General features: G+C 38.5%; 1 protein-coding gene across 1 annotated transcript; it reads right to left on the reverse strand.

The window, feature by feature from the left end:
- Nucleotides 1-4,468: 4,468 nt before the first annotated feature.
- Hsd17b7 (hydroxysteroid (17-beta) dehydrogenase 7) lies at nt 4,469-23,487 on the reverse strand. Its single transcript, XM_005398268.2, has 9 exons — nt 23,358-23,487; nt 21,528-21,731; nt 18,149-18,241; nt 16,590-16,704; nt 15,951-16,145; nt 12,541-12,645; nt 11,801-11,857; nt 8,689-8,787; nt 4,469-6,374 (listed from the first exon to the last, which is right to left on the reverse strand). The coding sequence occupies exons 1-9, from the start codon at nt 23,390-23,392 to the stop codon at nt 6,273-6,275; spliced, it is 1,005 nt and encodes a 334-aa protein (XP_005398325.1). The 5' UTR covers nt 23,393-23,487; the 3' UTR covers nt 4,469-6,272.
- Between the last annotated feature and the right edge of the window lie 3,390 nt (nt 23,488-26,877).

Here is a 26,877-nt window from a genome sequence, read left to right on the forward strand (position 1 = left end):
GTAAGCTAAATAAACCTTTCCTTACTTCATTTTGAACGTTGGGTATTTTGTCTCAGCAACAAGAGAAAGGTAACCAAGACACCCGGGCAGAGCTCCCTTGAAAAGGAAGAGAGTGAGTGGAAACTCTAGTAGGTGGCTGCCCGTGAAGAGCTCATCCTTGGGAAGAAACGGGAGGGATCTGAGGGTCCAGTCCTCATTAGAAGCTCGCAGTGACAGCAAGAGCTCCAGAAAGGTGTGCAGGGCATTGGGCCAAGGTCAGCCAGCAGCCTCCCCCGCTCCAAGCCGCTAAGACTAATGGCTTTTATCCCCAAAGATCTGGAAATTTTCCATTAAAAATTTTGCTTCAAACAATTAGCTGAACTGCTGAAAGTGACAGAGAAGGACCGAACCAGAACACTGAAGGAATCATTTATTTAAGTTGTTGAAATATATCATGTGTAGCGTTGTGGTCAATGATACTGTCACTTCGTCAGTGTCAGTATACGTGCTTTCAATAACCTGTGCTACTTCCGTCTTGATGTGGATGTTAGTTTCTAGGCACCTATGCAGAAGTACAACCTGGTCATGAAACCCTATTTCTGGACAACCAGGGATCTACGCTCTGCATAATCTGCCAGTACCTGTGGATGATTTTTGATTTTTTCCCATGTGCTTATACCCTCGAGTTCAAAATCTAGCTGAGATTCCCTTTGTGTACCTGAATCATAGATGGTGAAAACTAAAATGAGTTATGCTCAGCCCCTAAACAGAGAACTTCACTTGTAAACCTTTTTAAAATGAATTTTCCTCCAGTTTGTATTACCAGGGAAAAGTGTTGCCTTGGTATCAAATATTCCCTCCCTTCCATTCCTTTTCTTATATATCCACATTCATTCTTTTCAAATCCCCTCACCTCCAGCCTGAACTACTGTTCAGGATATTTCTTTACTTGTTTAATTTTTTTGAAATAGTGTCTCACTCTGTTAACCCAGGCTGGTTTCAAACTCACAACCCTCCTGCCTCAGCTCCCAAGTGCTGGGATTACACAAAACCATCACCATGCTCAGAATTGTTTATATTGCTACAAATTATAAGTACTGGATTCTTACAGGTCAAAAAATAAGAAATTGGATTTTCTTCCTGAAAATCTCAGAAATAAAAGAATGAGCACTTGTGCATATTCTAGTTTTTTTCCAAGTACAGAATGTAAATGATAGTTTTAAATGAAAATCACTTTGCACTAAAAGATACAGAGAACATATAGCATTGTTCTGCCTGTTATAGAGTGGGTTGGAGTTATGTTTTAGCCTAAGGAAGAAATTTATGTGTGGCCTAAACCTAAAATGGTATCTATGGCATCTACCTACACTTAAATCTATTTATAATTTCCTAATAAAAAAGTGTGTTTCTTGAACATCTGAAGTTTCTAGGCTTTTTTTTTTCTATTATCAACCTCTATAAAATCTAGAAATCCTGATTTTACTACAGAAGTCAAATCAGTCAACAAGAAATAATCTCAGTGAAGGTAAAATGAGCTTTTAGTGGTTTATGATTCATTTTCAATGGTCCCTGACATATACGGTCATGGCTGAATAAACATACAAATAAATAACTTGTCAGGTTAAAAAAATAATTCAGTGTTCAGATGCCAGATAGGAAACATGGATTATTTTGTGGAGTGACATTAATAGGAATAAGACTTACACAGTACAGTTATTCTCAGTACTTTACAATTGCTTTCCATGAGCAGGAATTGTATTTATTATCACAAAATAATACAATATTCTAACTTGGAAGTGATAGCAGCTTGGTATTCTGAATGCCATTCTAAATTAGAAGTGTGGAATTGTGATATTTTTAAGTGTGTCACCAATAAAAATGGACAAAGGCTAAAAACATCAAAGCTTAATACTTTCATTCACATAAACATTAGCTTAATCAATTACTCATGTATTTAGTATACTTTTAAATTTATTATATTTGCTTAATCACATATTCATGTTTATTAGGGCACAATCATTGATCTATTTGTTTATAAAACAGGTATTTATCAAGAGCCTACTATATGATGGTCATTGATTTAATGCTTGGAATATAATAAAGAACAGTAACAAAATGTCCTGGCTTCCTTCTCCAAGATACTTCAGTGGTTGAAAGTCAATAACCAGGACAAATAAGTAAAATACAAATGTTAGACAGCAAGTGTTTCTTATAAAGGTAGAAAATAAAAGTGATAAAAATCGGGAGTATGATGAAATTTTAGACTCTAAAAGACTTTACTGAAAAGCAAAGAAAACAAAATGAGGGGAAAAAAAATCTTTAGTTGACAACCATGTCCACTCTGCCATTAGTGGTCGCCAAGGAGCAGGAACCAGGCTGTGAATGAGTGCTACCATGTACCTGAAATAGTAGCACAAGGGATTTCCTTTGTAGTGATGGAATGGTTCTGTATCTTGCTTGTGGTGGGCACTTTGGGAATCTATATGTGGGATCACGGGCTATACAACTATACACATGTATGTACAATTCAGCTAACTAAAACACTCCAACCACCAGGGCAGAACCATCTGTAATCTTTCTCTACTGTTTTCTTTCACTTCACATTCAAAAATAACTAACACCCTTAATTTGGAGCTTATCACTTCTATATATTACACTTTTTCTGCATTTGATGATATCCCTAAATTCTGGATAAATTCAAACTGCCTGCAGCCTTCTGAAACTTGTCTTTACTCAATGTTACGTACTTTTAAATGTATCCCTAGTGATACAAATATTTCTGACCTACAGTTTTAAAATGTTATATAAACTTAAAGACCATCCATCATTTTTTTTAATGGTCATTAACTGTTTCTCATATACAAAAATGTATCTGCCTTTTTAAAAACTTAATTTTGTATCAAAATATTGTTGGCTATTTGTGTTATTTTATGCCTCTGGCTAGAACTTACTTTGGAAAGAAACAGAGATTCCTACAACATTGGAAAGCAACGGAGATTCCAAACATATATTTTGTTCTTATTGTTAAAAAACTGCTTTCAATATTTCATCATGTGGCTATAAAGGATATTTACTAATTACATCAGGTTATGGAAGTATTGTTCTATTACTGACTTGAGATGTTTTTATCATGTGTATGTTGAGTTTTATTAAATCTTTCTGCATCTATTAAAAGGATATTATTCCGCATTAAAATAATGAATCACATTATCTCTCCTGACCCTAACTTATCTTCATGCTCCGAGTACAAATATAACTTGGTTGTTTAGTTTTGTTAATATATTCCTATATTCATTTCTAGGATTTTTGAATCTAAGTGGATATTATTGTTCTTGTCTGACTTTGATATAAAAGTTATGCTACCTACATAGCTACATAGCTACCTACATACCTTGGAAACAGGCCTCTTTTTCAAATATCTGGAGCACTTTGTATAGAATTGAAGGAATTTGTTTTTTGATGTTGAGAAAAGCTCCTCAGTAATATTATCTGGACATCTTTCTTAAATGAACTTTTTTATTGCAGTAATTGTAGGTCCATATATAAAGGTGAGCTATAATACAGAAGGCCCGTGTACCCCCACCCTAGCACCGGGGATTGACCTCAAAACCTTCACACTGAGCTACATCTCCAGCCCTTATTTATTTTGAGACAGGGCTTAAACTTGGGACCCTTCTGAGTGCTAGGGTTATAGGTGCAAGTACCACCACACTGGGCCCCCATGTGCTATTTAATCAGATTGTCCACTAGTGACACCTTGAAAAACTACTATAATATCCTAAGTATGACATGGCCACAAACATAATCTTTCAAATTTTCCTTTGTATTTTGTTCCAAACATCTAACCATTTGTGCATTTGTGTATCTGGCACCACAGTCAAGTCACAGAACAGTCCCACAACCACAAGGATCTTCTCTAACCACACACAGGGTGAGCAGCTTCTTCTTCACATGTATTTCCCTAATAGTTAACAGCCTGGATTATATTCTCTATTTGTATTCGTGTCCATTTTGGCAAAGCTCATTTTTTCTAGGAAACATTTGTCAAGTATTTGAAATTAGTGCAAAGTTTTTAATAGCTTCCTCTCATTTTTAAAATCTCTTCTCTTTTGGTTCTAATGATGTTTTCAGTACCTAGTCTTTTTATCATATATACATCTATCAACAGAAGTTTAATATTTTTCTTTTAAAAGAATCGATTCCATCTTCTAGAAAAATATATTTTCAGGGAGTGAACCTGAAAATCCTTAGTGCCAAGTTGTATTCTTTCATAAAATATTATGAAACTACCAAAATAACTAATTCTCTATTATATTATTAACTCAACGTTTTCTATTTTTTTCTTTTCCTTCCTTCTACTTATATTTTTCTTCTAACTTTTTGAGTCCAATATGTGACTAATTAATATTCAGTCTTTCTTGTTTTCTACCTATTCATGAAAAAAAATTCTAAATAATTCTTGGACAAATTTTATTCAGACTAAAATGCAGAATTTTCATTGTTGTTTAATTGCAAATATTTTCTAAATTCCAATATGAGTTCACCTTTGACCAATGAGTTGAAAAGGTAGTTAAACATGAGCTTTATTATTGTGTTTGGGTTACTTTTTTATAAATGCATTTTAGTAATAAAACAGTCTGAATGATACATCTCCAACCCGTTTTGTTTGAGACAAGTTCTTGCTAAACTGGCCAGGCCAGGCTCCAATCTGTGATCCTCCTGCCTCAGCCTCCCAGAGTGTTAGTGGTACAAGCATGCACCACTAATCAGCCCACAGACAAAACTAACCCCGTGGCTGCCCTAGGGCCCATTCGCCTCCTGTTGTCCCCTGCCATGCAGACAGGCAATGGTTACTCAGTGCCTTGTACTGCAGCATGTGACCAGGACTTTCTGGCTTACTGATCTCTAACAAAAATCACTGCAGTTCTCAAACAGCAAAACAAAGGAAACTGTGGTTCATTCATTCACATGACTATTGCATTAACTCCTCAGTCCACACCCATGAGTAGAAGAAGCAGAAAGACAATGACTCCAATTTACAGAAAACGAACCTGAGATCCACGGCAGGCAAGGGGCTGCTTCCAAAGTGACAGCGGGTGACAGAGTGCCAGTCAGCTCCGCCTGCAGCTTGGCCTCCCTCCCCCAAGACAACAGGGGGGTCCCAGGCTGCAGCCCACATTCTCTCCTATACAATGCTTTTTATCTTCATACAAAATCTTTAACCACAAAATTAGAGGAACTGTAACCAAACAAAAAAACCCATTTACACTTTAAACTGTAGAAAAATTATATGTATAGATCATTTTCTCCTTATATTTATTCATTCAAAATTTTACTGATTTTATCGTATTCAAATGTTGTGTTGGTTTTATTTATGGTAAAATGATTGAGGTATTTTAGCATCTTGTTTTCATATCAAATGAAGCCTGGGATGTGACCACTGTAAGATTTATACAGAGAAGGTGTTGCCTGATTATATTATACACGTAAATTAAATGAACCACTCTCCCCCACTGTTCTGTAGTGTACTATACACAGCGCTGATATCCAGTCAGCACATCTTCAATTAGAAAGTTTTGGTGAAACTTACTGTGAGTAAATAATGCTCTACTGCAAGTTTATATTGACTAAAACATGATCATGAAAATGAGTTGGTCACTAATAAGCAATCTGCAAATGGTGTTCAGGGTCAAGCCCAATGTTCAGATGAACTAACCCCAAATCAATAAAAGGCACTTTTAAGGTGAGAAAATAATTTGAGTGATCCAAACACAAATATATTTTTGTTCCTGAGATTAAGTACATGGACATCCATATTAGGCCTGTTTGGAATCTAACAATCTTAGGTTAGGATCATAGAAGTGGCACAGGGAGAAGAAAAGAAAGCAAAAGACCTAAGGAAGAAAGTTGTCCACAAGGCAAGGAATGAAGCTAGGACTGTCACTCAGGAAATGGACATCCCCCCTCCTGCGAGGGCCAGGCCAGTGGGAGATCCACGGTGTACCTCTGTCACAATATTCGTTTGTCCTTTTTCACATGGAGTCTAGCTTGGGCTCCAGTTGACAGAACAATGTAAACAGATGATCTCTTGAATGGCTCTGGTCCTTTTGGTATGACATGCATTCAGGAGAATAGCTAATTGATATTTTCACCTCTCTTCTTCTCCCCTGCACATACCCCTGCACAAATGAACAGTCTTGGAGATAATACTGAAGGAGAGCAAAAGAGATCAATGCAAATGTCACATGTCCTAGAATGTCCAAAAGGGACTTGATAGTCCTGAGAGTGCCACCTCAGTCCCGGTGATTTGAGTTTTGAATGGTGAACCTAACATGCTTCTCCAGTTCCAGTAAGTTTTGGTAAAATTTTTCAGCAGTGTCTTCATCTACATCCAGCTGAAAAAGAAGCAAAAGTAGGGATGACTAGAAAGGAAAACCAAAGCAAACAGCATATGTATAAAAGGAAGGCATTCTACACATTTTAGAGAACTGAAAACAAATAGGCCGACAGAAAAGGTCTGTGGTGGCTGCCATATGGGGACTGTCAGGAAATGCCGAGGACCCTGAAGACTTACTAATTCCTAGGCAAACTCTAGCGCTCACCAAACCTACTTTTCCCTTAAACAGTAAGACTGAAAGATCTGAGTGTTGCTATCTACCCTGACTCCTATGAACCCAGAAACAGCAGACACTGAGTAACTGTGAAAGAAAAGTCCAAAAGAGGTAAGTTCACAGTCTTTTGAATTTCCAGTAGCTAATCACTTCCTACACTCCATCACATCTAGACAAAGCGAGCTGGTGAGATGGGCTCACTGTCCTCCAGAAAAGAATATGTATCTCCTAGCCTCCCTGGAGGCTGTGGGTGGCATGTGATACTATTCCAGCCAATGAGACCTAAGTGCAACATGGAACCTGGTTTAAAAAAAAAAAAAAACAGAGCATCCTTTCTTTTCTCTCTTCTTTCATACTGCTGTCTTGAGTCAGAAGCATGAGGGTGTCACTCTGAGGACAGCAGAGCAGTGACTATGAAAGACCAGATGCTTGGTACTTTTGGAGCTGCCATGGCAGACTGAGGCTGCCGCTCTCCAAACTGCTTTTACATGCAAGAAAGGTAAGATCACACCTTGTGTGATCACTGTTCTTTTACCTTCTTATCAAATTTTAAAATCTCAGTTTAACCAGTACTCTAAATAAAAGCCAACTTTCAGCCCCTATAAAACAATATTATCTTGTTTTCAAGTCAACAGGGCTAAACATCAAATGCAGGCTCACTCCTTACAAAAACGAAAGGTTAACAATTAAAAAACCTTTTTAACATTTTGGAAATAATGTCTGTAGTCATTCAGTCACATTAGAGGTTTTTTTTTCCCATAATGGAATTGGAAAACTTAGAGATCTTTGCAGCTCAACAGCATCTTTTAACAGAGAAGAGGGGTAACTTCCCCAAATTAATTAAAAGTTAAAACAGTTCCCTCAATGCATTTTCATAGAATGCTAATAAAATATTTGCTTTGTAGAACTGAACATTCTTCTCCACTTGATAAGCAAATCATTCCCTTTAGGATACTAGATGGGTAAATTCAAATAAGCCCTGAAAGCCTAAACTTAAGTGTATTGATTTACAACAGAGTCTTCCAAAATGTGTTCTTTGGGGTGTTAAGGGTTATGTTAAATTTGAAGAAAAGTTAAGAACTTTTCTTCAAGAACAGTTTGGAAAGACCAAGATTAAACATGTCACATCATACACGCACAGACACACATGTGCACACACACATTTAGTAACTGTTTCAACCTCTCAAAGCTTTTACTGAGCTAATGTACTTCACATAAATCTCTTAGAAAAGGGAATATAATAGGAAACATTCCTCAGATTTATATGCCTGGGGACTGCTGCTTGCAAATGTTCTCAAGGAACTAGTACCTCGCAGAACACACACCTTGAAAATCATGGACGCTTGATTCATTGTTAGGAACAGCTTGAGAAGCAGTGAACATGGCTCTCCTTAGACCGCATGAACTGCCAAGCATGACTTGCCTGACATGACTTACTTGCTTCAATCTAGTTTTATTTCAGGACAATGCCTCCTTACAAGAAGCTAAGCAGAGAAAAATGAGAGACTGAAAAAAAAATAAAAATGAAAAATAAACGTTCTCATTCCTCACTACATAACTCCATGTGTGACCTCTTTTCAGGAGACTGAGTCCAAAAAACACAGTATTGATTTTCATTTTTCCCTGCATCTTCAAAACATCAATCTATTAAAGCTAGTCACTGTCACAAACAAAATCAAATACAAAAGGGGAGTTAACTTCACATAGAAAGAGACTTCATCCAACCTGCAACATACTTAACCCTGCATTAGGAAATGGGGAAGGGGGAGGTTATCCTTCTCTTCCCCGGGCTTACAGGCCGAGGTGGAACCCAAGAGTGAGTGAGTGCTACAGACCACCAGTATAACAGAGCCCACCAGCAAGTGCCTGGCCTGGGCTAATGGGTCAAAAGCAGCTTAGGTGGAGGGAAGAAGATGTGCAAAGTTCAGTGGCAGAAGGGAGCAGAAACATAATGAAATGGAGCCACACTGATGCCAATGAACAGAGCAGAGACCCAGGGAAAAGAAGGTGGGGATGACAGGGCTGCTCAGGGGTGCGGGGACCCAGCCCATCAGCCTAGCAGCAAGCAGCTTCAGGGTAACAACGCGCACGGATTTACCTTTTGCATAGTGACATAGCTGTTTCCCAAGCCTGTGGTGGCACTCAGATATTTGGTCAGTGGATTGAGAGACTCGGGTTTTTGGTGGAAAAGCCATACCTGAAAAGCAACAGTGTGCCGGTGATTTGTTTCTTCGGCCAAAGGGGAGTAAGACAATTAGAGGTTTACACCCACTGTTTAGCTGTCTCCTCCTTTAATGCCCAAAGAGATTCCCTGGCATGGAGACTGGCTTATTTAATGTTGACTTCAGCTCATGCCACAGTAAAGTGTAGATCACTGATATAATATTTTATTAATACATTAGCACATAGACAAGATTCAAAAGATATACACGGAATTAGACATAAGCTTCCTCCCTTACCAACTTCCCAGCTCCCTGGTTATCTTCTCTGAAACCAACCACTCTTACTAAATCTTGTGTATTCTTCTAAAGAAAATCCATTCCCAGGAAAGCACAATAGCCTTTCCTTTTACTCAAACAAGTATAACACACAGAAATTTTCACTGGAACAATATACCCTGGAAATATTTTCAAATTAGCATACATAGAGCTGCTTTTATCCTTTTTTAAAAAATAGCACATTATACCATTTTAGGGATGTTCTATAATTTATATAATCAGTTTCTAATGAAGGGACATCCAGGGTGCTTTCAGTCTTTTCTATTAAAAACTACATTATAATGATGAGTACATGACTTCATGTAAGTGTTGAATATATTGGTAAGATAAATATCAAAGATGGAATGGCTTCGTTAAGGATATGTACATTTTGACTGATTTTTGCCAAAGAGTGACTCCTTGACAGAAGCTATATGATGAGGCATGAGCAAAAAATATAGCAAATGTTTAAATTAAAAATTGATTACAGTAGAAGGCACATTGCTGTTTATCTCCTTCGAAATATTCCCTCATTTTGAACACATTTACCCAATTACTCTTGTCAATTTCTGAAGCACTTTTGGAAGTCCTCTTTTGTGAGGACGCTTAGAATCAATTTAAAATGTTTACCCCTTCATGATCATTTTGACTTTGGGGAGGAGCCAGAAGTCACATGGTGCCAGATTCAGTGAATAAGGTGGATGAGGATACACTATGGGGTTGGGGAAATAGCTCAGTGGCACAAGCGCCTGCCTGGCAAGCGCAAGGTCCTGAGTTTGATTCCCAGTACAAGAAAAAAAGGATACACTATGATTTACCAGCCTGCCTTTTCCATTGGAGGGCACTGGGCAACATTCACTGCATTTGTAATCACATGTCATAAAGGCACTCATAAAGAGGACTCCCAGAGCTGCTTTAGAAAGTGGCAAGGGTGATAGGACAAGTGTGTACAAGGCGAGGGGGAGCATTTTGAGAGGGATTAATGGCAATGTGCTATTTACTGTGATAAAGTTCTATTTGAACATACAGTGTATGTTTTGATCTGACCCGTAGTTTACCCTGCCCTGGGAATGTAAAAGAGTCCTTATTTCTCTAAACTCTTGTCAGTATGGTACATTAGCAAACTTTCTGAGAGTTGTTAATTGGACTTAAAAATTAATTTTGCATTATACTTTTCATTGGCATGAGTGAAGGTGAGCATCTTTTCATACCATTAAACCAGTTTAGAAACTTTCTCTTCATGGCCTTTGGTCATTCCAATACCATATGATTTGCTGAACCTTTTCACATACTAACAAAATTAACCTTCTATCTATCATATGAATGCCAGATACTTTTCTTCCTTATGAGGTCTTTGGATTTTACTTATAGTGGAACTTTTGGTCAAACTTTTAAATTTTTATTTAGTCAATATTTTTAGTCTTTTCCTTTACAGTCTGAACAACAGATAAGCCTTCACACTCTGAAACTATTCATAATTTCTCCTAAAAATACTGTATTTTAATTTTTACATTTAACCTAATTATCTACAGCATGTAATTATGTAAGATATGAAAAAAAGATTCTATTCTACTTTCTGGTATCAACACTTGCTGAATAACCCATCTTTCACTCACTAATTTTGGAATGTCATCTTTTTTGTATATTAAATCTTTATACATTTGTAAGCCTATTTTAGGTTCCATTGGTTCATTAATATACACGTCTGAACTGTACTATTTTCATTAAAATATTTTTCTAACTACTCCCCACACTATTGACACTCAGTATCTACTTGACTTGATTTCCAGTACCATAGATACAGGGAATAAATAAGCCCTAAAAGACTACACATTAATGCTTCTAATTGATTGGCAATTAAATTAAGAATTAATTAAAACATAGTATAAAACTGTTGCTCCTACAACCAATTTATATCTCTATAATAAGTGCACTTGATTCTCCAGTGCTTACCAAAACAAGAGCATGGATCCAATTCCCTTTATGTTTTCCTCAGGTAATTTCAATTTGGTCAAGGTTTGAGAATCTACTAAGTGTAGACACTACAATTCTTAGGGTAAAGAGCAAAATCCCACAGGAGCTCAAGGAAGTCAGCACATAAGGAACTGATTCTAGTACCCTGGGCTTTCAACTAGATCATGTGAAGGACAGATGATAAGTTTCACCTTGCATGGCAATTCTGTTCTGCCAGTAGAGGCTGCCTGTAGGGTTCTGAGTGAAAAATATTCAGAGACATCACTGTGTATAGTGAACTGTAGTTCATTACTAACGTCTGTCTTGGTTTAAGCTAATGCACTATTTTCCTAATAAAGGAACACCTTGATCCTCTAATACCAACAGAGGAAAGAGAATCTTCATACAGAGAAATAGAGATGATGTTGCTCCTACTCTTGTCTACAAGATACGCCTCCTCTAGAGAATCACCCGTTGATCATCCAGCCACCACCTTGCTTTGCCTGCCTATCTAGTGTTCTGGTACTATCTCTCCTCCAACTGCTGGTGCACCTCACATCTACAGAAGTGCTTTCACTACAGTCATGGTGACCAGAGCCCTAGGAGATGTTACCCTTTCAAACTTCACTCCTCAAGTTCCGTGTCTGACCTGATGGTCCACCTTATTCACATAGCTTATTCTCTTACTATCTTTTCAGATGAAATTTTTTCTAGTACCTATGAACCTAAATTCATATCCGCTAAGCCATTATACAAACTCTGAAACTTGTAGTAACATACCAGTGCCTCTGTTCCATTGTGTGGTGTCAAAGTGAAAGCATTTGCAAAAAAACGAAGCTGAGAAAAAGAAAACAATAGTCATTTTAAGATGGTTTAGAATAGACTCACAAAAGAATTACTCATTTAAATATTAAGAAATTCTGCATTTCTGATCACAGATCATTTCTGAGAGTCAAAAAGTAAGGCCAAAAAAAGGAAAGAAATATCACTTTATCTCTAAGATTTTGGGTGAACTACTTTGCACATGAAGGCATCTTTACTCATCTTTTCACCATGCCTGCCATTATGATGGGACATTTTTTCCTGACTTGTAACAAGAAAGGGTTATTTGCTAAAAGTAGGATTTCCCAATGTATGCTAGAAGAACAGTGGTCCTGCAAGAGTCTCAAAACCCAAATGAAAAGAGACAAATAAAAATAAAGTTCTAGGCAGTATGCATAGTCATCCCTTTCTTGAGAACTTTTACTATACATGACCACATTAAAAACTCAGAGAAGTCCACTGCTTTCTGTGGGTTTTTCCAAAATAATCTGAATACAGAACTCTTGGGCTCTACAGTACATAATCAAAGAAAAAAAGTGGACACTCAGATACTAAGGCACTGGTAAATGCCAGAGAGTATGAAGCAGGAGTCACATGTAAGTAACATCAATAACTAAAAGTGAAGAGAAATTCTGCCACCTTCAAGATCAATTTCTTAAATCATTTTCCAAACTTAAAGTGTTTGGTTCATCACTCACCAGCCATATCACGGGCATCAGAAGCATCCACATAAAGGGAGGTAGAATTCCATAGGTCATATTGGTCAGTACTGTACCTGGGCACACCACGTTGGAATAGAGACCCTGGGAGTACAGAGAGAAGTCATAGTAAGATTTTAATTCAGTATATATTGACTCAATCCAACTACATACTAGTTAATAAGAGATACACACATAAGCCAGGAAGCCAGGGATGAAGAATTTATGCTCTAATTCAATTTATCCTTGAAATTGAATAGATCATGGTAGTTTAATAATCATGCACAGAGAACCCTCCATGAAAGGTCTCAGTATGTAAAAATTAGTAAGATAAAGTTTCTAGTCACAAGAAATTTACAGTATAAAGAATAACTGATCTTAAAGCTGGGGTGGGGGAAGTAGGCCCTGGTGACCTGGTGACTTGAGTTTTCCATGTTATTGACTTAAGATCAGTTTATTGATCCTAATAAACACTAGATAAAAAGACCCAAAAGAGTTAAGTCCTTGCCTTTAAGGAATTTCTGACCTAGTAGACAGACAGCTAAGCCTAAAATACATGCTCTTTCCCTCTAGGTACGTGCTATAGAAAGGCACTTGAGATGGGCACTCCTGGCCTCAGAGAGGCAATAAAGGCTGTATTGGGGCCACAAAGACGTGCTCCAAACTGGAGACCTCTAAATCAGGTCCCTAGTCCAGAAGCCATCATGTTAGGAAGTTCCATCCTATAAAGAAGCCCCCAAATAGTAAAGAGCTTATGTTAGAAGGGCCCTGACTCATGTGTAGTAAATTCTGCAGCCCTGAGATTGATTTTACTTTTATCTTGTTTAATTTTCCATGCATTTTAACTTATGTTGATATCAATTACTTTAACTTATTTTTATTACTTGCAACCTCATTTTTTCCTTTAAATAAAAAGATGTGCCAGTGTAACACAGATCTATAGGCATACAGCACCCTGACCAACAGAAGCTAGAAGCTTTCCTTCCTTTATTGGGCAATGCAGAGACATGGCAGTGTGTGACACAGGTCATCTGTCCCTGTGAGTCCCCTTGATGAATCAACCATCCTGGGGGGAAAATGTCAAAAGCTGGCACTCATCATTATAGATCCAAAATCTTCCTAAAGAAGTAACGTATTTTTTCCTCAAGGAACATTTCTTACTCTAGGAAGTACCTAGAAGTAATAATGAACTATTCGATCCAAAATGAGAAATTTTCAAACAAAATTCAGGGTTTTCCATATTTACAACTTTCTGGCATTGATTAGCAAAATCTAGAAGGAAGAAGTCTTACCCAAGTAGACTGGCTCTTAAGAGTCATGCCTTTTAGTAAGGAGGACGATATAAAGTAGAAATCTGGAAACTTGAGAGCTCCCTAGAAGTGGATTTGAATTCTGGCTTAGGATTAGCTTGCAACCTTAGGCAAATTATTTAATCTCCTCATGCCTCAGCTTCCTCTTCTGCCTAATTAGAGGCAATAGATTATGATGATCCCGAGAATTTCTATATGGCTTGCACAGAGGTCACTAATAGATTATTAAAATCCATCAGGGAGCATCTATAGAACCTGACAACATCTCCAGTAACATAAGAGTTCAAAAAGAACATTCCAATATGACTCTTTCTAAGTTTCTTCTTTCCTCAGAAAAGCCAAGGAGGAAAAGTCAAGGGCTGAGAACCAATCCTAACATTTGAGCAGGGAGCAACATTAATTAGATCATCCTTTTTTTAATGAAAAGATGAAATCTCAAACCATTCTTGACAACTGAAATTTAAATAAAATCCTAGCACTTTTTATGAAAAGAAAAGTTAATCCATTCTGACCTTGCCTTCTAAAAAGGAGTTTCCAGAGTACTGAGAAGCAAGTGTGACAAGTTTCTAAACATCTCACAAAATGTTAGCAGATTCATAATTGAACCAAGACACTAAGCCCAAGCTTTAGTAATAGGAGCCAACATACGAACACAGAAGAACACATATAGACACACACATACACGCACCCCATGTACACTCATTCATGCTCATGTACACACACCCACAAAACCCACACATGTAGTACATATGCACCCCCATGTGTGTGCACACACACACAGAAACCACATTCACATACACTCCTACCCATACACGTGTGCAGACACATGCACACAAACACATACACACATTCTCAACATGAAGCAATTCTGCCTGTGACTGCTGCATGGTGATTTCCTCATTCAATCCTCCCAGCACATCTGTGAGGCAGCCACTGATATTATCCCTATTTTTCAGCAGAGGAAACTAGGGAATAAGGAAATTAAACACTTTGTCTAAAGTTACAACCTAGCAACAAAGCCAGAATTCAAATCCAGTTCTAGGAGCACACTCTTAGCTTCCACTTTATATGACCCTCCTTTCAAAAAGCATGGTTCTAAGAGTCAGATCACTAAACAAGTCTGCCTGATAAAGGCACTGTTGTAAAGAAAACCAGGTCAAAACTAACACCTAAGATCTAGATTTCTACAAGCAATTCACGATCAGAGTAGTTTGACTGAGGGAAGACAGTTTCCTGACAATCTTATTTTCCCTTCCTCCTGAACCCTAAGTCTGGCCGACTGTCCTACACATGACAATCTTTAGCAAAAATGTTAGTGGAATTCCACTTCTCCATAATCCTACACTCAGTTAACACACAGCAAACAAAGAAAGATGTCCATAGAAAAGAATGGAGACTTTTACTTAAGAGTTTAGACCTCAGCCGTCAAGGCATACAAAGAACAATAAAGTTTCAGACCATAGTAGCCACAAAGAGCCAGTATAACTGTCAAGGCTCACCTTCTCCCAAGAAACACCCTCTAAACCCAGATCCTCATAGAACCAGAGCTTTGGAGTCACCCCAAGGCACTGCCAGCCAGAAGGCTTTATAACTACTGACTGTTTTATAGACAGCTGATGCAACAAACACCAGGAGGCTGTGTGGTTTAGGGAGAAAAGTCCAAGCTGCAAAATCTGACGGTCTTGCCTCACCTCTGAGCTCTCCCATTTATAATCATGTAACCTCGGAGTAAATAACTCAGTTTCTGTGAATTCCAGTATTCTCACCTGAAAATGCAAATCATCAACCCTACCTAACTGTAATGGGAAAGGTATCAAACAACAGAATCTGAAGAACCAGCAAGAACTTTAACAGAGGCAGCAGCCACGGTCAGTGATGCTGTCCTGCTAATACAGATCAGAGTTCCTGAAGACTACAGAATGGTAAATGAACCACATTTACCTAACAAGTCAGAAATGAATTATTCCTGTCCTCAAGGAACATGCATCAACTCTAAGTCTAAATAAAAACAGCTGAAGGTCAGCCACGTTACTAGAAAACTGGTTGTAGTTAATTAAGAAACCACTGCCCTGCATTTCCTATCACTGAGGCAGACCTTACCCTCTGGTTGAAGTTCCGGTTCAAAGCCACACTCAGAAGATCAGTGGCATATTTGGAAGAGCTATAGGGTTCCTGGCCTTTACTGTGCTGCATGTCCTCAAGGCTGAAGTTAGATCTCTTTGCATTGCGAGATGATGTCCAGATGAGCTGAGACGGACTGTCACTGTGACAGAGGAGAGGTTCTAGTTCCCGAATCTGAATGGATGAAGAAAAAGAACAAAAAGATCTTGAAGACTATGGCGGGCATAGACAATAACAATTTTGAATTACACACGTATACTGGAATGGAACAACTGTTATCCTGGGATCCTTCTCCTCAGTTCTGTGTATTGTTTCTGAAGGGAACTGTTTCTCCACTTTCTCTCTATACTCTTGAGTTGCTATAAAAATAAAAAATACTATATTGATACACTACTATAAGCAAGTCACATTTTTAGAGTCAGATGACCATTGTATTTAAATATTTAAAGATTTAATGCTAACCATAAGCTAACGAACTTATCAAAACAGCACCAGAATGTCCAGACTACTACAGTCTTGGACTTTTCTCCCTAAACCTCACAGCCTGGTGCTGTTTCCATGCAAGCCCTCAGGATCACAGCATTAAGTAGGGGTTTACTAGGCTCAAGGTTGTTTTACCAGAATAAAGTGACCAAAGACATTGGTTTCAAACACCTCCTGGAGCCCATCAACAGTGAGCTTGTCGTGTTGTGTCAGCAGTCCTTCAGCTGTACAAAACATATGGATCATGTTTCTGAAAGAGCAGAACAGTATGACATTTTAAACACTAAAGGTGCTCCCAACCAACCCCCTTGCACACATAAACGATAGCTTTCTTCATTCCATAATGAAAGTAATAAAAACACCTATTTCTTAGATTGTATGCTGAGAGAATTAACTAGGATGCAAAACGCTCTCATTTACAGCAGCACATACATATGTTAGCTGACATTACCAAAAGGAAGGCAAGTCTCCCCAAAATCAACTGTTAACACTATCTTTTCTCAAATTAAGTTACAGATGAACTGTTCTGAAGGAGTAACAGCTAGGCCAAGGCAAAAAAAAAAAAAAAAGTTTTGCTTGCACAGAGTACATTTAATTGCTGGAAAAACTGAGCAGGCTTTTTCACTAGGAATTCTTAGACCACTGAACAGACTAATACAGTGTTTTGCTTTGAGATCGATTTAGTAGGTCAAGACTAGTGTGGACTGTATGTGTCTTATATATGTATACGTGTTTTAGTGAAAGAAAATTATCAATGTAGTAAGCAGCATGAATAAGTGAGCAGAAGGAAGCAGAAATAAGACATTTTTTACTCAGGTTTGTGGTTCAACATTTTTGAAAGCCACTACATTAAAGTATACTAACAGTTTCGGAGGTGGTCATTAGTTCTCTTCATTTCCCTAACCTGCTGGTCAGAACACCTGACACATGGCTGGAAAATGCTTCCAATGGAATTTTCTTGGATATTCAGTCTCCCTCTAAACTTTGCCTAATTTTGGTATGTTCTTGCTAATATGCACATTCAGGCAGACAGAACCTGATATCCTGAAATATCCAACCTGGAGACACTACAAGTGTAAGGCTCACTTCAGACATGACTCTCCCACTACCCAGTCTGTCTGCCAGCACAGGCATTATTCTTAGCTCAGCACCAGAGCTTCCCTCAGCAAACACAGGATGTCTTAAAGAGATAAGATGGAACACAGAATCTTGCAGACATCTGGATATCTAAAGACACCGAAGCACTCTCACCAGACACCTCCAGGACTTTGCTCACTAGGTGTGAAATATCCAGAGAACTTTGATCCCTGAGGTTGACTAAGATCTTCCCACCTAATGTCCCTTGCCTTCTCTCAAGCCCTATAAAAAAGGTCCACTTCTCTTTGTTCCCTACAGAGGGCCTTATCGCCCTCTGTCTCCCTGCACCCAGGTATTAAACCTTACGCCTCATTTCTTTCACATAAGCCTGTTGAGTGTTCTCTGCCTCACACTGTCCCTTACTTACAGTAAGGACCAAGACTTGCGGTGTGCCCTACTTTCTTTTCATGGTGTAGTTGCTATGCCTCTTTCTTATGTTTCCATCCTTCTCAACATCCTTTCTCTTTCATACCTGCAACCGAACACACCTCAGGCAAAAGGAGGCAGAGAAATGAACATCTTTCTTCAAATCAGTTCATCTGGGAAATAGAAATTACCTTGAAAAGAGGCCAGAGAAAAGTGCTTTGATATTTAGCTTTGGATTAGGCATGATCCCAGCATTTAGATATATATAATCTAATCTTTGAAACCTGCAAGTAGAACACCAAAACAAGATTATTAGAATAAAGAAGATAACACTGTATACTGTGTCTCTAAAACACAGAAGGCCTAAGGACAGAAAACACTTCCTGAACATCAAGGTTACCGTATTATTTTTTCTCAAGTTTTTCTTAGCCACAGTAAATAGTTGTGTACTTCTATAAAATACCCTTTTGGACAGTGATTTCAATGGCCTTTAGAGTCAAATCATCTCTAATTAATAAATTCCTGCTTTGTCTTTCCTCATTAGTCACTGCAGCAACCCTCTACTAAGCCTGCTGTCTTTCTGGTCTTACAAAGTTTTTTGCCTCTTTTTTTTTTTTTCTTTTTCCTTTTTTAGTTCACATCTCCCCTAGCCGACAAGTAAAAATTGTATAATGCATGCCAGATCTCACTAGATCAGTGCTAGATTCTGAATGTTAAGATCTGTACTAAAACAGAAGACCCACATGGAAATGGTTCAGTATTCACAGACAGTGGCTATGTCTCATAAAATGGTGAAAGCTCACTACAATAGAATGAGATTATAAAAGCTAGATTAGGCTAAGATATTGTTGGTAGGTTCCAAAAGACTGTCATGGAAGGAACTGTGAAATACTGACCTGAGAAAGCCTTTTCACTTTTAAACCGACATAAATCTTAATCTAAGTATATCGCTTTGAACTAGGTTCAAGGCAGGTAGAGCCTGTTCTCATGATACTCACAGGCACCATCCAGTTCGGAATAACTTTTAGATTTCTCTGCACCACACTGTCTGTGTTCTCTGTTCAATACAGAGTTACTCAAACTGGACCTTGAATTATAGGTAGTTGACAGTATAGATCACACACAAGCATTTCCTGATCATCCTATAAATAATTAACAAATAGCTCTAGTTACTAAGCTGTTAAAAAATTACTATTGTTAACATTATGTAACTGCCAAAAAGGCAATGGTTCCACCTACTATTGACTATTCCCTAATTTGCAAACTTTCTTTTTTCTTTGTCTTTTGTATTTCTGAGACAGGGTTTCAGTATGCAGTTCAGGCTGGCCTTGCACTCACTTTATAGCCCAGGTTGGTCTCAAACTTGCAGCAATCTTCCTGCCTCAGCTTCCCGAATGCTGGGATTATAGGCATGTGCCACCACGTCCAGCCAAAAACTTTCATCTAAGAATCTTAACATATTTTGCTAGGAATGCAGAAGAAATGTTTAGCAAAGAGTAAGAATTCAACCAGAGCACCAAGTTAAACTCTGGCTTGAGTAGAAGAATATCTAGTACTTACTACTCTCAAAGATGATAAAATTGATGGAACTGTTTAATTCTGGGTAAACCAGCATAATTACTCCTTACAAGTTTTCAGTTGCATAAATCTAGCAGAACACAGTATAACAGATGGAAAGACCAGCTGTCCAGGATGGCACTGATTTTACCACCTGGAAAAGATCCTTTGCAAGCTCTCCTGGCTCTAATTTACTTTGGGTCCAGAGTCTATGATATCCATTTGGGCCATTAAATGCAGGAGATCTTTAATATAAGCAAGAGATCTATCTGAACATCTTCATATATTCCCAAGTTTGTAACATCACTTCCTCCATTATTTCCTAAATCCAGGTCAAACAGAGCTATTTTGTGGATTAAATACAACAAGCCTAAAATGTGGATGACACACAGCTGAAACAACTCACTTACCTTCAATGTTCCCCTCTGTCCCACAGCCTCATGGCATTAAATCTGTGTCAAATTACTAAATATCTCATTCATGTACGTTACTAAATTTGTGATAAATTACCAAATATCTCCAATTTTTGGAAGCAATTGAGAATAATCCATACTACAAATGTTAAAACTTTGTGTCTCAAAAGTCAACTGTGCCGGGCATGTTGGCGCACGCCTATAATTTCAGCACTCAGGAGGCTGAGGCAGGAGGATCATGGAGAGTTCGAGACCAGCCTGGGCTACAAAGTTAGCTCAAGGCCAGCCTGAACTGCATAGTGAGACCCTGTCTCAAAAAGACAAAAAAAAAAAATTAAAACAAATTTTAAAAAAATCAACTTTATCGAAATGGGCCACTATGAACTGAGAATGATGGTCCCCTCATGTCAAAAAAGGAAAAAATAATTAAATCTGTACAACACAGGCAAGACAGCCAGCTGGCTAGAAAGGTCTAGGAAAAGAACGCCTACAAACTTCTGACTACTTTTTAACTCTGTAAAGATACTTAATGTGCAGTTTTAGAGGCTGAGAGACTCTGTAAGTTATAGAGATACAGGACATACCACAAATAATGTGGCAGAAAACTCTAGGTGCTCAGCAGCAGAGGAGAAAGAAGCCACATTTACAAAGGCCTATGATGACATGGAGAAGAACTGAGACCAAAAAAAAAGAGAAAACAGAGTTAGATTTTGTTTTGTAACTTGTGTATTTGGAACAGGGAATGCAAATGACTGCTGATTCATGTAAATAATATTCACAGCATTATTCTCTTGCAAATGTCTTCACCGAGACCTTGTTTGTTTCTACCTCATTTCATTTTACTGTCCAAGGAAATAAAATAGTTCTTCATCTCTTAAGGGTCTTAATTACAAAAACATTGGAAAATTAACTATTTTGAAGTGTCCCAAGACTCAGCATGAATTAATGCAGAGTTTACAACATTTTTTGATCATAAACTGCTCTTAGAATAAAAAAAAAGAATGTCCTCTCTCCCAGTAAAAATTGTACTGTGTATGTACATGCAAGTTTGGGTACAATTTCCAGGAGCCATACACTCAAGGACTCTGTTTCTTCAGTTTAGAAATATTTGTCAAATGCCTATTACACGCCGATTACCATACAGATGTGCATAAATTTTTACTAATCTGAAGAAAACAAGTTCTGAGGAAGAAAGGAAAAACGAATTCTAGAAATAAAACGAAGTCAGATGATTCTATTAGCAATATTACTCCTATGTCTGTGTCACTTGTTAAATGTCAGTACTTTCCCTGCCTCCTTAATGAATTTATATGGAAGAAATATGTAAAATGAATTTAAATATTAAAGGAGTTACATTAACTTACGTTCTTACAATTGACCACATATCAGGGTATATTCACACATTAATCTTCATAAACTAATACTACTCATGAACGCTGGAGAATGAAAATGTACTGAGACATACTGTGCCATTCTATACAGATTTCCTCAACACAACTTCTTTTTCCACTGCACCTGTTCCCTTTTCACCTTTGCCTGTCCTTTCTTTATTAAACCATATGTTGCACAATATGCGAAACATCTGTCACCAAAGACATACCGTTGCTTAAGTTCCTTGGCAGCACAGAACACTGATTTCAGGTTGCTGACGTCTACTTGCACAATGGTGACCACTGCAGTGGGGTGAGAGGTTACAAGTGCATCCCGGACGGCTTCTGCTTTGCCCATGTTCCTGCACGCCAAACACAGGTGGACCTCATCCTCTTCAGCCAGCAACCGCTTGCAAAGGGCTAGGCCAATGCCACTGAGAAAATAATTTAGGCACAGGATACGCATTAACTGATATGGTGCCAAATGAAGGCATTTCTGTCTTTGGTTCAGAAAATAAGTTGTGTTCAGTTGCGCTCCACTGAGAAACCCAAGAAAAGAAAATAATCAAACATTATTTAAAGAAGGAAGGTTTCTGACTCTCACAGTCACTTGCTCAGGATGATGCCTGGTTTGTCTCTCTCATTCCAAAAACAGGCAGTATGTAGCTGGTCTTCCTCTTGTACTTACTATATTATTCAGGAAAATGATTCGATACAACACCAGTAAGTGTTATTTAGCTGTTTCCTGTTGGCAGCATTGCTACTATACGGAACACCAGGTATCTCTATTAAGGGAATGAATGAGCTTTTCAAAAAGAAGCATCAGTACTGTAGCAGGAGGCACAAATCCCTCTCAACTGCCATGATTGAATAACCAATAGCAAGAGAAAAAACTCTGCATGATTAAGCAGAAGGAAGGAATAAACACTAGATGCGGGCCAAGAAAGAGAAGTGATGAGTATACCACTAAAAGACTTTCAATGAACTGTTTCAGAAAAAGCAATATAAAACTGCCCACTAGATGGGGACAGAAGTCAGACTAGCTTTGCTGGCAGCAAAGAAAACCTGTGTAATAAACTATCTTCTAAGACTCAAGCTAAGGACAGGCAAAGTCAGAAACCTGCACCCAAAAGTCTACAGCCATCAGTCACCCAAAGGCCCTGTCAAGAGATCACCAAAGTACATTATGTTTATTCATCCTCCCTTCTGATAGCAGGCCTCTAAAATTACTATATAACTACACATATTGCAAAATATGTACAAGACACAAACAAAATCAATTCTGATTTATTTACAAACTTTCAACACATCAGTTGTACATCAGTTGACACAAATGAGTGGGCACACTAAACACTGTCTCCGGACACACCCCTATATCGTTGGCTTGGTTCATATGGACACAGTTAACCTGAACAGTCTTAAGTAACATTTAACACCCGCACTGTTTTAATTCCTCAAAATGTGAAGTGTTACAAGTAGAAAAATGGTTTGGTTGTTCTTCATGGAAGCACAAATGATAAAACAGACAATAAAGGAGGCTGAGAGTCCAAGTGGAGCAAGCCTGGATTAATGATGGACTTGTTACTCTGCACTCGGATTATGCATTAACAGGAAAAGTTTGGGGTTTTTTTCCTATATGCTTCTGCATATGTTAACGCCGTGCTGCATGGAATGAGATGTCTGCCCACCGCCCTAGTGCTGGTGGATGTGAAAATTTAAACACCGTGCACTGACAGGAAACACCGAAGAGGAGGTTAAAGGCAGGGGAAGGAAGGAGTCCACGTGGGAAATTCCATTTTTTCTTGATAGGCTGATCACGGCGGCGTGGATCACTCACTGGCACTCAAGTTTTCCTTCCCACTGACAGTTTTCATTTCACAGCGCCAGCTCCTGAGCACCTCTTGGGGAACCTAGAAAACCGCCAGGCAGGATCTCTGCCCAAGTCCCCACAAAGGCAAATTCAAGAGCAGGCGCTGCTGGGGTCGTTAGTAGTGGGCCGCATATCTCTGTTCCCTCGGACCCCTGAAACACAGCCTCCGCAATCCCGACTGCGGCCTCACCTGCTCGCCCCGGTGACCAAAACCACCTTCCGCATCTCTGCACTCAGAAGCTGAGCAGTAAAGCAGGTGCTACTTCAGGCTGTCGGAAGCCCTGAATCCTGGCTCGCCCCTGTAGCTGCTTCCACCAGTACCCGAGCCAATCAGAGACAGGCTCTGCCCCGCCTCCCCTTGCGTCATCGACACCGCCCTGAGTCTGCCAATCGCAGTCTAGTCTCCGCTAGTCTCGCCAGGGACGCGTGAGGTGAGATAGGCCGAGGGGCGGAACTGTGTGGCGCAGAGGCCCCAGCCAATCAGGAAAGTGCAGACCTCCAGGGCGCTGGGTCCAACCCGACTTTTCAGGTTCCTCGGCGCCTGGTCTTCGCCCGGGTGTGGGCGTGGCGGGCGCGGCTTTTGTGGAGACCCCGCCCAAATCCACAGTGTAACGTCTGGGCGTTTGTACTGGATCTTATTTTAAAGCAAAGGGTTGGGTCTAGGAGCTAAAATTTGGGGATTATCAACTTAAATTTTCCCCTGCTTTTTGGATGTGTAGATCTAGCTTCTGATCCCAGACCTCCTTCTCTAAAGAATCCTCTTTGTGAAAAAGAGCGTTGGTTTCATTAAGAATTGCATGTAAAAACGTGTGAAATACCGGTTTTAAAGCTTGAAACGTGGCACAGAATTAGGGGATTTCACAACTGAAGTACTGAAAACTTGCTGTAATCTACATCAGTGCCTCTCGAATTCTCTGCGGTAAAGTATCTGTTTTTTTGTTATTGCTGTTGTGTTTTGTTTCCAAGCCATCCTAGATGGGTACTTGGGGAAAACACAAAAAAGAATTACTGGAAAAATAGAAGGCAAAATGCATACCAATTACAGACCCCAAATTTTATTACATTCAACACATATAAACGCACCTAACTGATATAAAAGTTTCTAATGGTTACTCTCAGTTTCTATATTTGTAGTAGACTTAACCAGTCTGGCACATTTATGCATTGCACATTTATACATCAAAATCTACTGAACATACTTTAATATAATTCATGACTTCTTTCAAAGTTTCAATTACTTAATGAATAGCAATGATCCCTAAATGGTTGAGGTAATCTATATTGGTTATCCTACAGGTTTGGATTGACACCAGCTTGGTTAGTAATCTTTTATTTTATACCATAAAATAAGATGTAAAGAAAAACTCTGATTATTTTAACATCCGATTTCGAAATAATAGTGTTTTATGATTGAGGTGGAACTCGACTTCTTCATCCCACATTCACCTGTTCTAAAGAGACTACAGTTCACTGGTATTTTCTGAAAGTCCAAGAGTAAAATTAACTGCAGTCCTAGTCAAATGGCATGTGCCTGTAATTCAACCACTCTGGAAAGCTGAGGCAGGAGGATCACAAGTTTAAGCCCAGTTTGGGCAATTTACTGACTGAGCAAAAAAACCCTGTCTCAAAATAAAAAACACAGAAAGTGGCTGGAAGTGTGGTTCAGTGTAAAGGTCCTAGCTTCAATCCTCAGTACTAGAATTAACTCCAATCTTGAGAGTCTAACTAAACATTCCTTTGAAAATGTTCTCAAACTTAAAGGTGACATGCAGAAGGAGTAAGAGTGGAGAAAGAGTTGGTGGGTGTCCATAGGAAAATTCATTTCTGCATGGAAGGAGTAAGGGCCTTGCCCGTGCAGTCTTGGGATGACAGCCAGTGTAGAATGGACTGTGAATTAAGTGAAGGCCAGAAGTCTTCAGAGCAAGACCAGTAAGCTCGTCCCTACTGAGACTTTCATCCAAGCTGAGCACGGAAACTTTTGCGTGTTCCTTTTATTCAACTGAAGTTGCTGCTTTCAAGGTGCTTTGACCTTTGAAAGACAAGCTGAACTGCTATGAGTACCAGGAAGGGAAGGAAAATAGACTCATTTTCAACACATGCCATTTAATTTCATATTTCAAAAACATTTTATCACATAGAAGACAGCACTGTAACTGTTGTTATGTGTTTTTAATCAGAGGTGGGTGGGTAGGTGTAGCTGTTTTAATCACCCCGAACTATCTTAGGTTTGTGTTGCTCAGGGGTTCATTCAGTTTTCTTGGAAACCAGATAAGCATTGTGGTACACATTGGCTCCATCTGTCACTGACAAACTGAACAGTAAATATATCATCTCCACTTCTGAATATCATTCTACTACTTCATTTGATAAATATGCTTCTGCCTGAAGTCCTGCAACAGATCTCTGGTTCCTCTTGTAGTACCAGAAACAGTCCTTTAGATAGACAAAGATGAATGAAGGTATCTTTTGCTCAAATAACAGCTCTGTCTCTGGCCCTTACACATTTCTCCAGCACTAACTTGCCTCTTGTTTGCAAAGTGGGACAAAAGAACAACTGCTAATGGATCCATGAAGTTTCTCTTGTTCATAACTTTAATCAGTTTTTCCTTGAACTCATTTAGACTGGCCTAAAAGTACCTATGGAGTAGAACTATACTCAATCCATTAAATAAAATGATAAAATGTTGTGTGTTGCTAATACAGAGGGAATCAGTCTTATGTAGGATTCAAGGGTTACATAAGGGACTGCTTTCAGATATAAGTATAGTGGTACCTCAGTTCATGAACTTAATTGGTTCCGCAATTCTGGGGAACATAGCTGCGGTCATGTTCATCACCCTATATGGAGTTCAAAAATGGAAGCAAAACTTTGCTTACTGCTTCTGTTTGCAACAGAAGTGATCATGAACTGAGGAATCACTGTATATCATTTCTTTATCAAATATGAAATGAGTATAACATTATAAATAGGAATAAGCCAGTTTATTAGTCCTCAAAACAACAAAATATAGTGCGTGTAGCTCTTAGTTGAATAAGAATAGATGTAATCTCCGTCCTTATTGACAATTTATATATTCAGATATATGCATAGCATGTCTGCACACATGAATTCTTTTATGCAGCATGATAAATACAGCAAATATTTAATTTTTAAAAATGTATTATAGTAAGACATATTGCCATTAATCCTTTTCATTTTGAACACACTTAGCCTATCATTCTTGCCACTTTCTGAAGCAGTTCTAGAAAGCTTTCATGAGTGTCTTTAGTTGCCCTGTGACAGATGCCTTGATGTCCTGAATGGATTCAAAACGTTTACCTTTCATGGACATTTTTACTGTGGGAAGAAGCAGAAGTTGCACAGTGTTAGATCTAATGGATAAGGTAAATGAGGACACACCATAATATTTTATTTAACAGAAATTGGTATAAACATTTTGAATTGATTCAGGACACTGAGGTAGCCATGAAAAGACACTCATGAAAGAGGACATCCAGAACTCCAGAAAGTGACAAAAACAATGGGATGAATAGGTGTGTTTGAAGTGATGGTTAGTATTCTGAGGGGGATTGATGATAATGTGTCTTTTACTGTAATAAATTTTATTTTTAATTTAAATCTTCATCCCATCATGTATATGTATATATATTATATACAGATATATCTCCATATAATATATATTATATACCAAAATATATCATTCATCCCT

The sequence above is a fragment of the Chinchilla lanigera genome, unplaced genomic scaffold, assembly GCF_000276665.1.
Source record: "Chinchilla lanigera isolate Chin_1 unplaced genomic scaffold, ChiLan1.0 scaffold00061, whole genome shotgun sequence".
Classification (NCBI taxonomy): domain Eukaryota; kingdom Metazoa; phylum Chordata; class Mammalia; order Rodentia; family Chinchillidae; genus Chinchilla; species Chinchilla lanigera.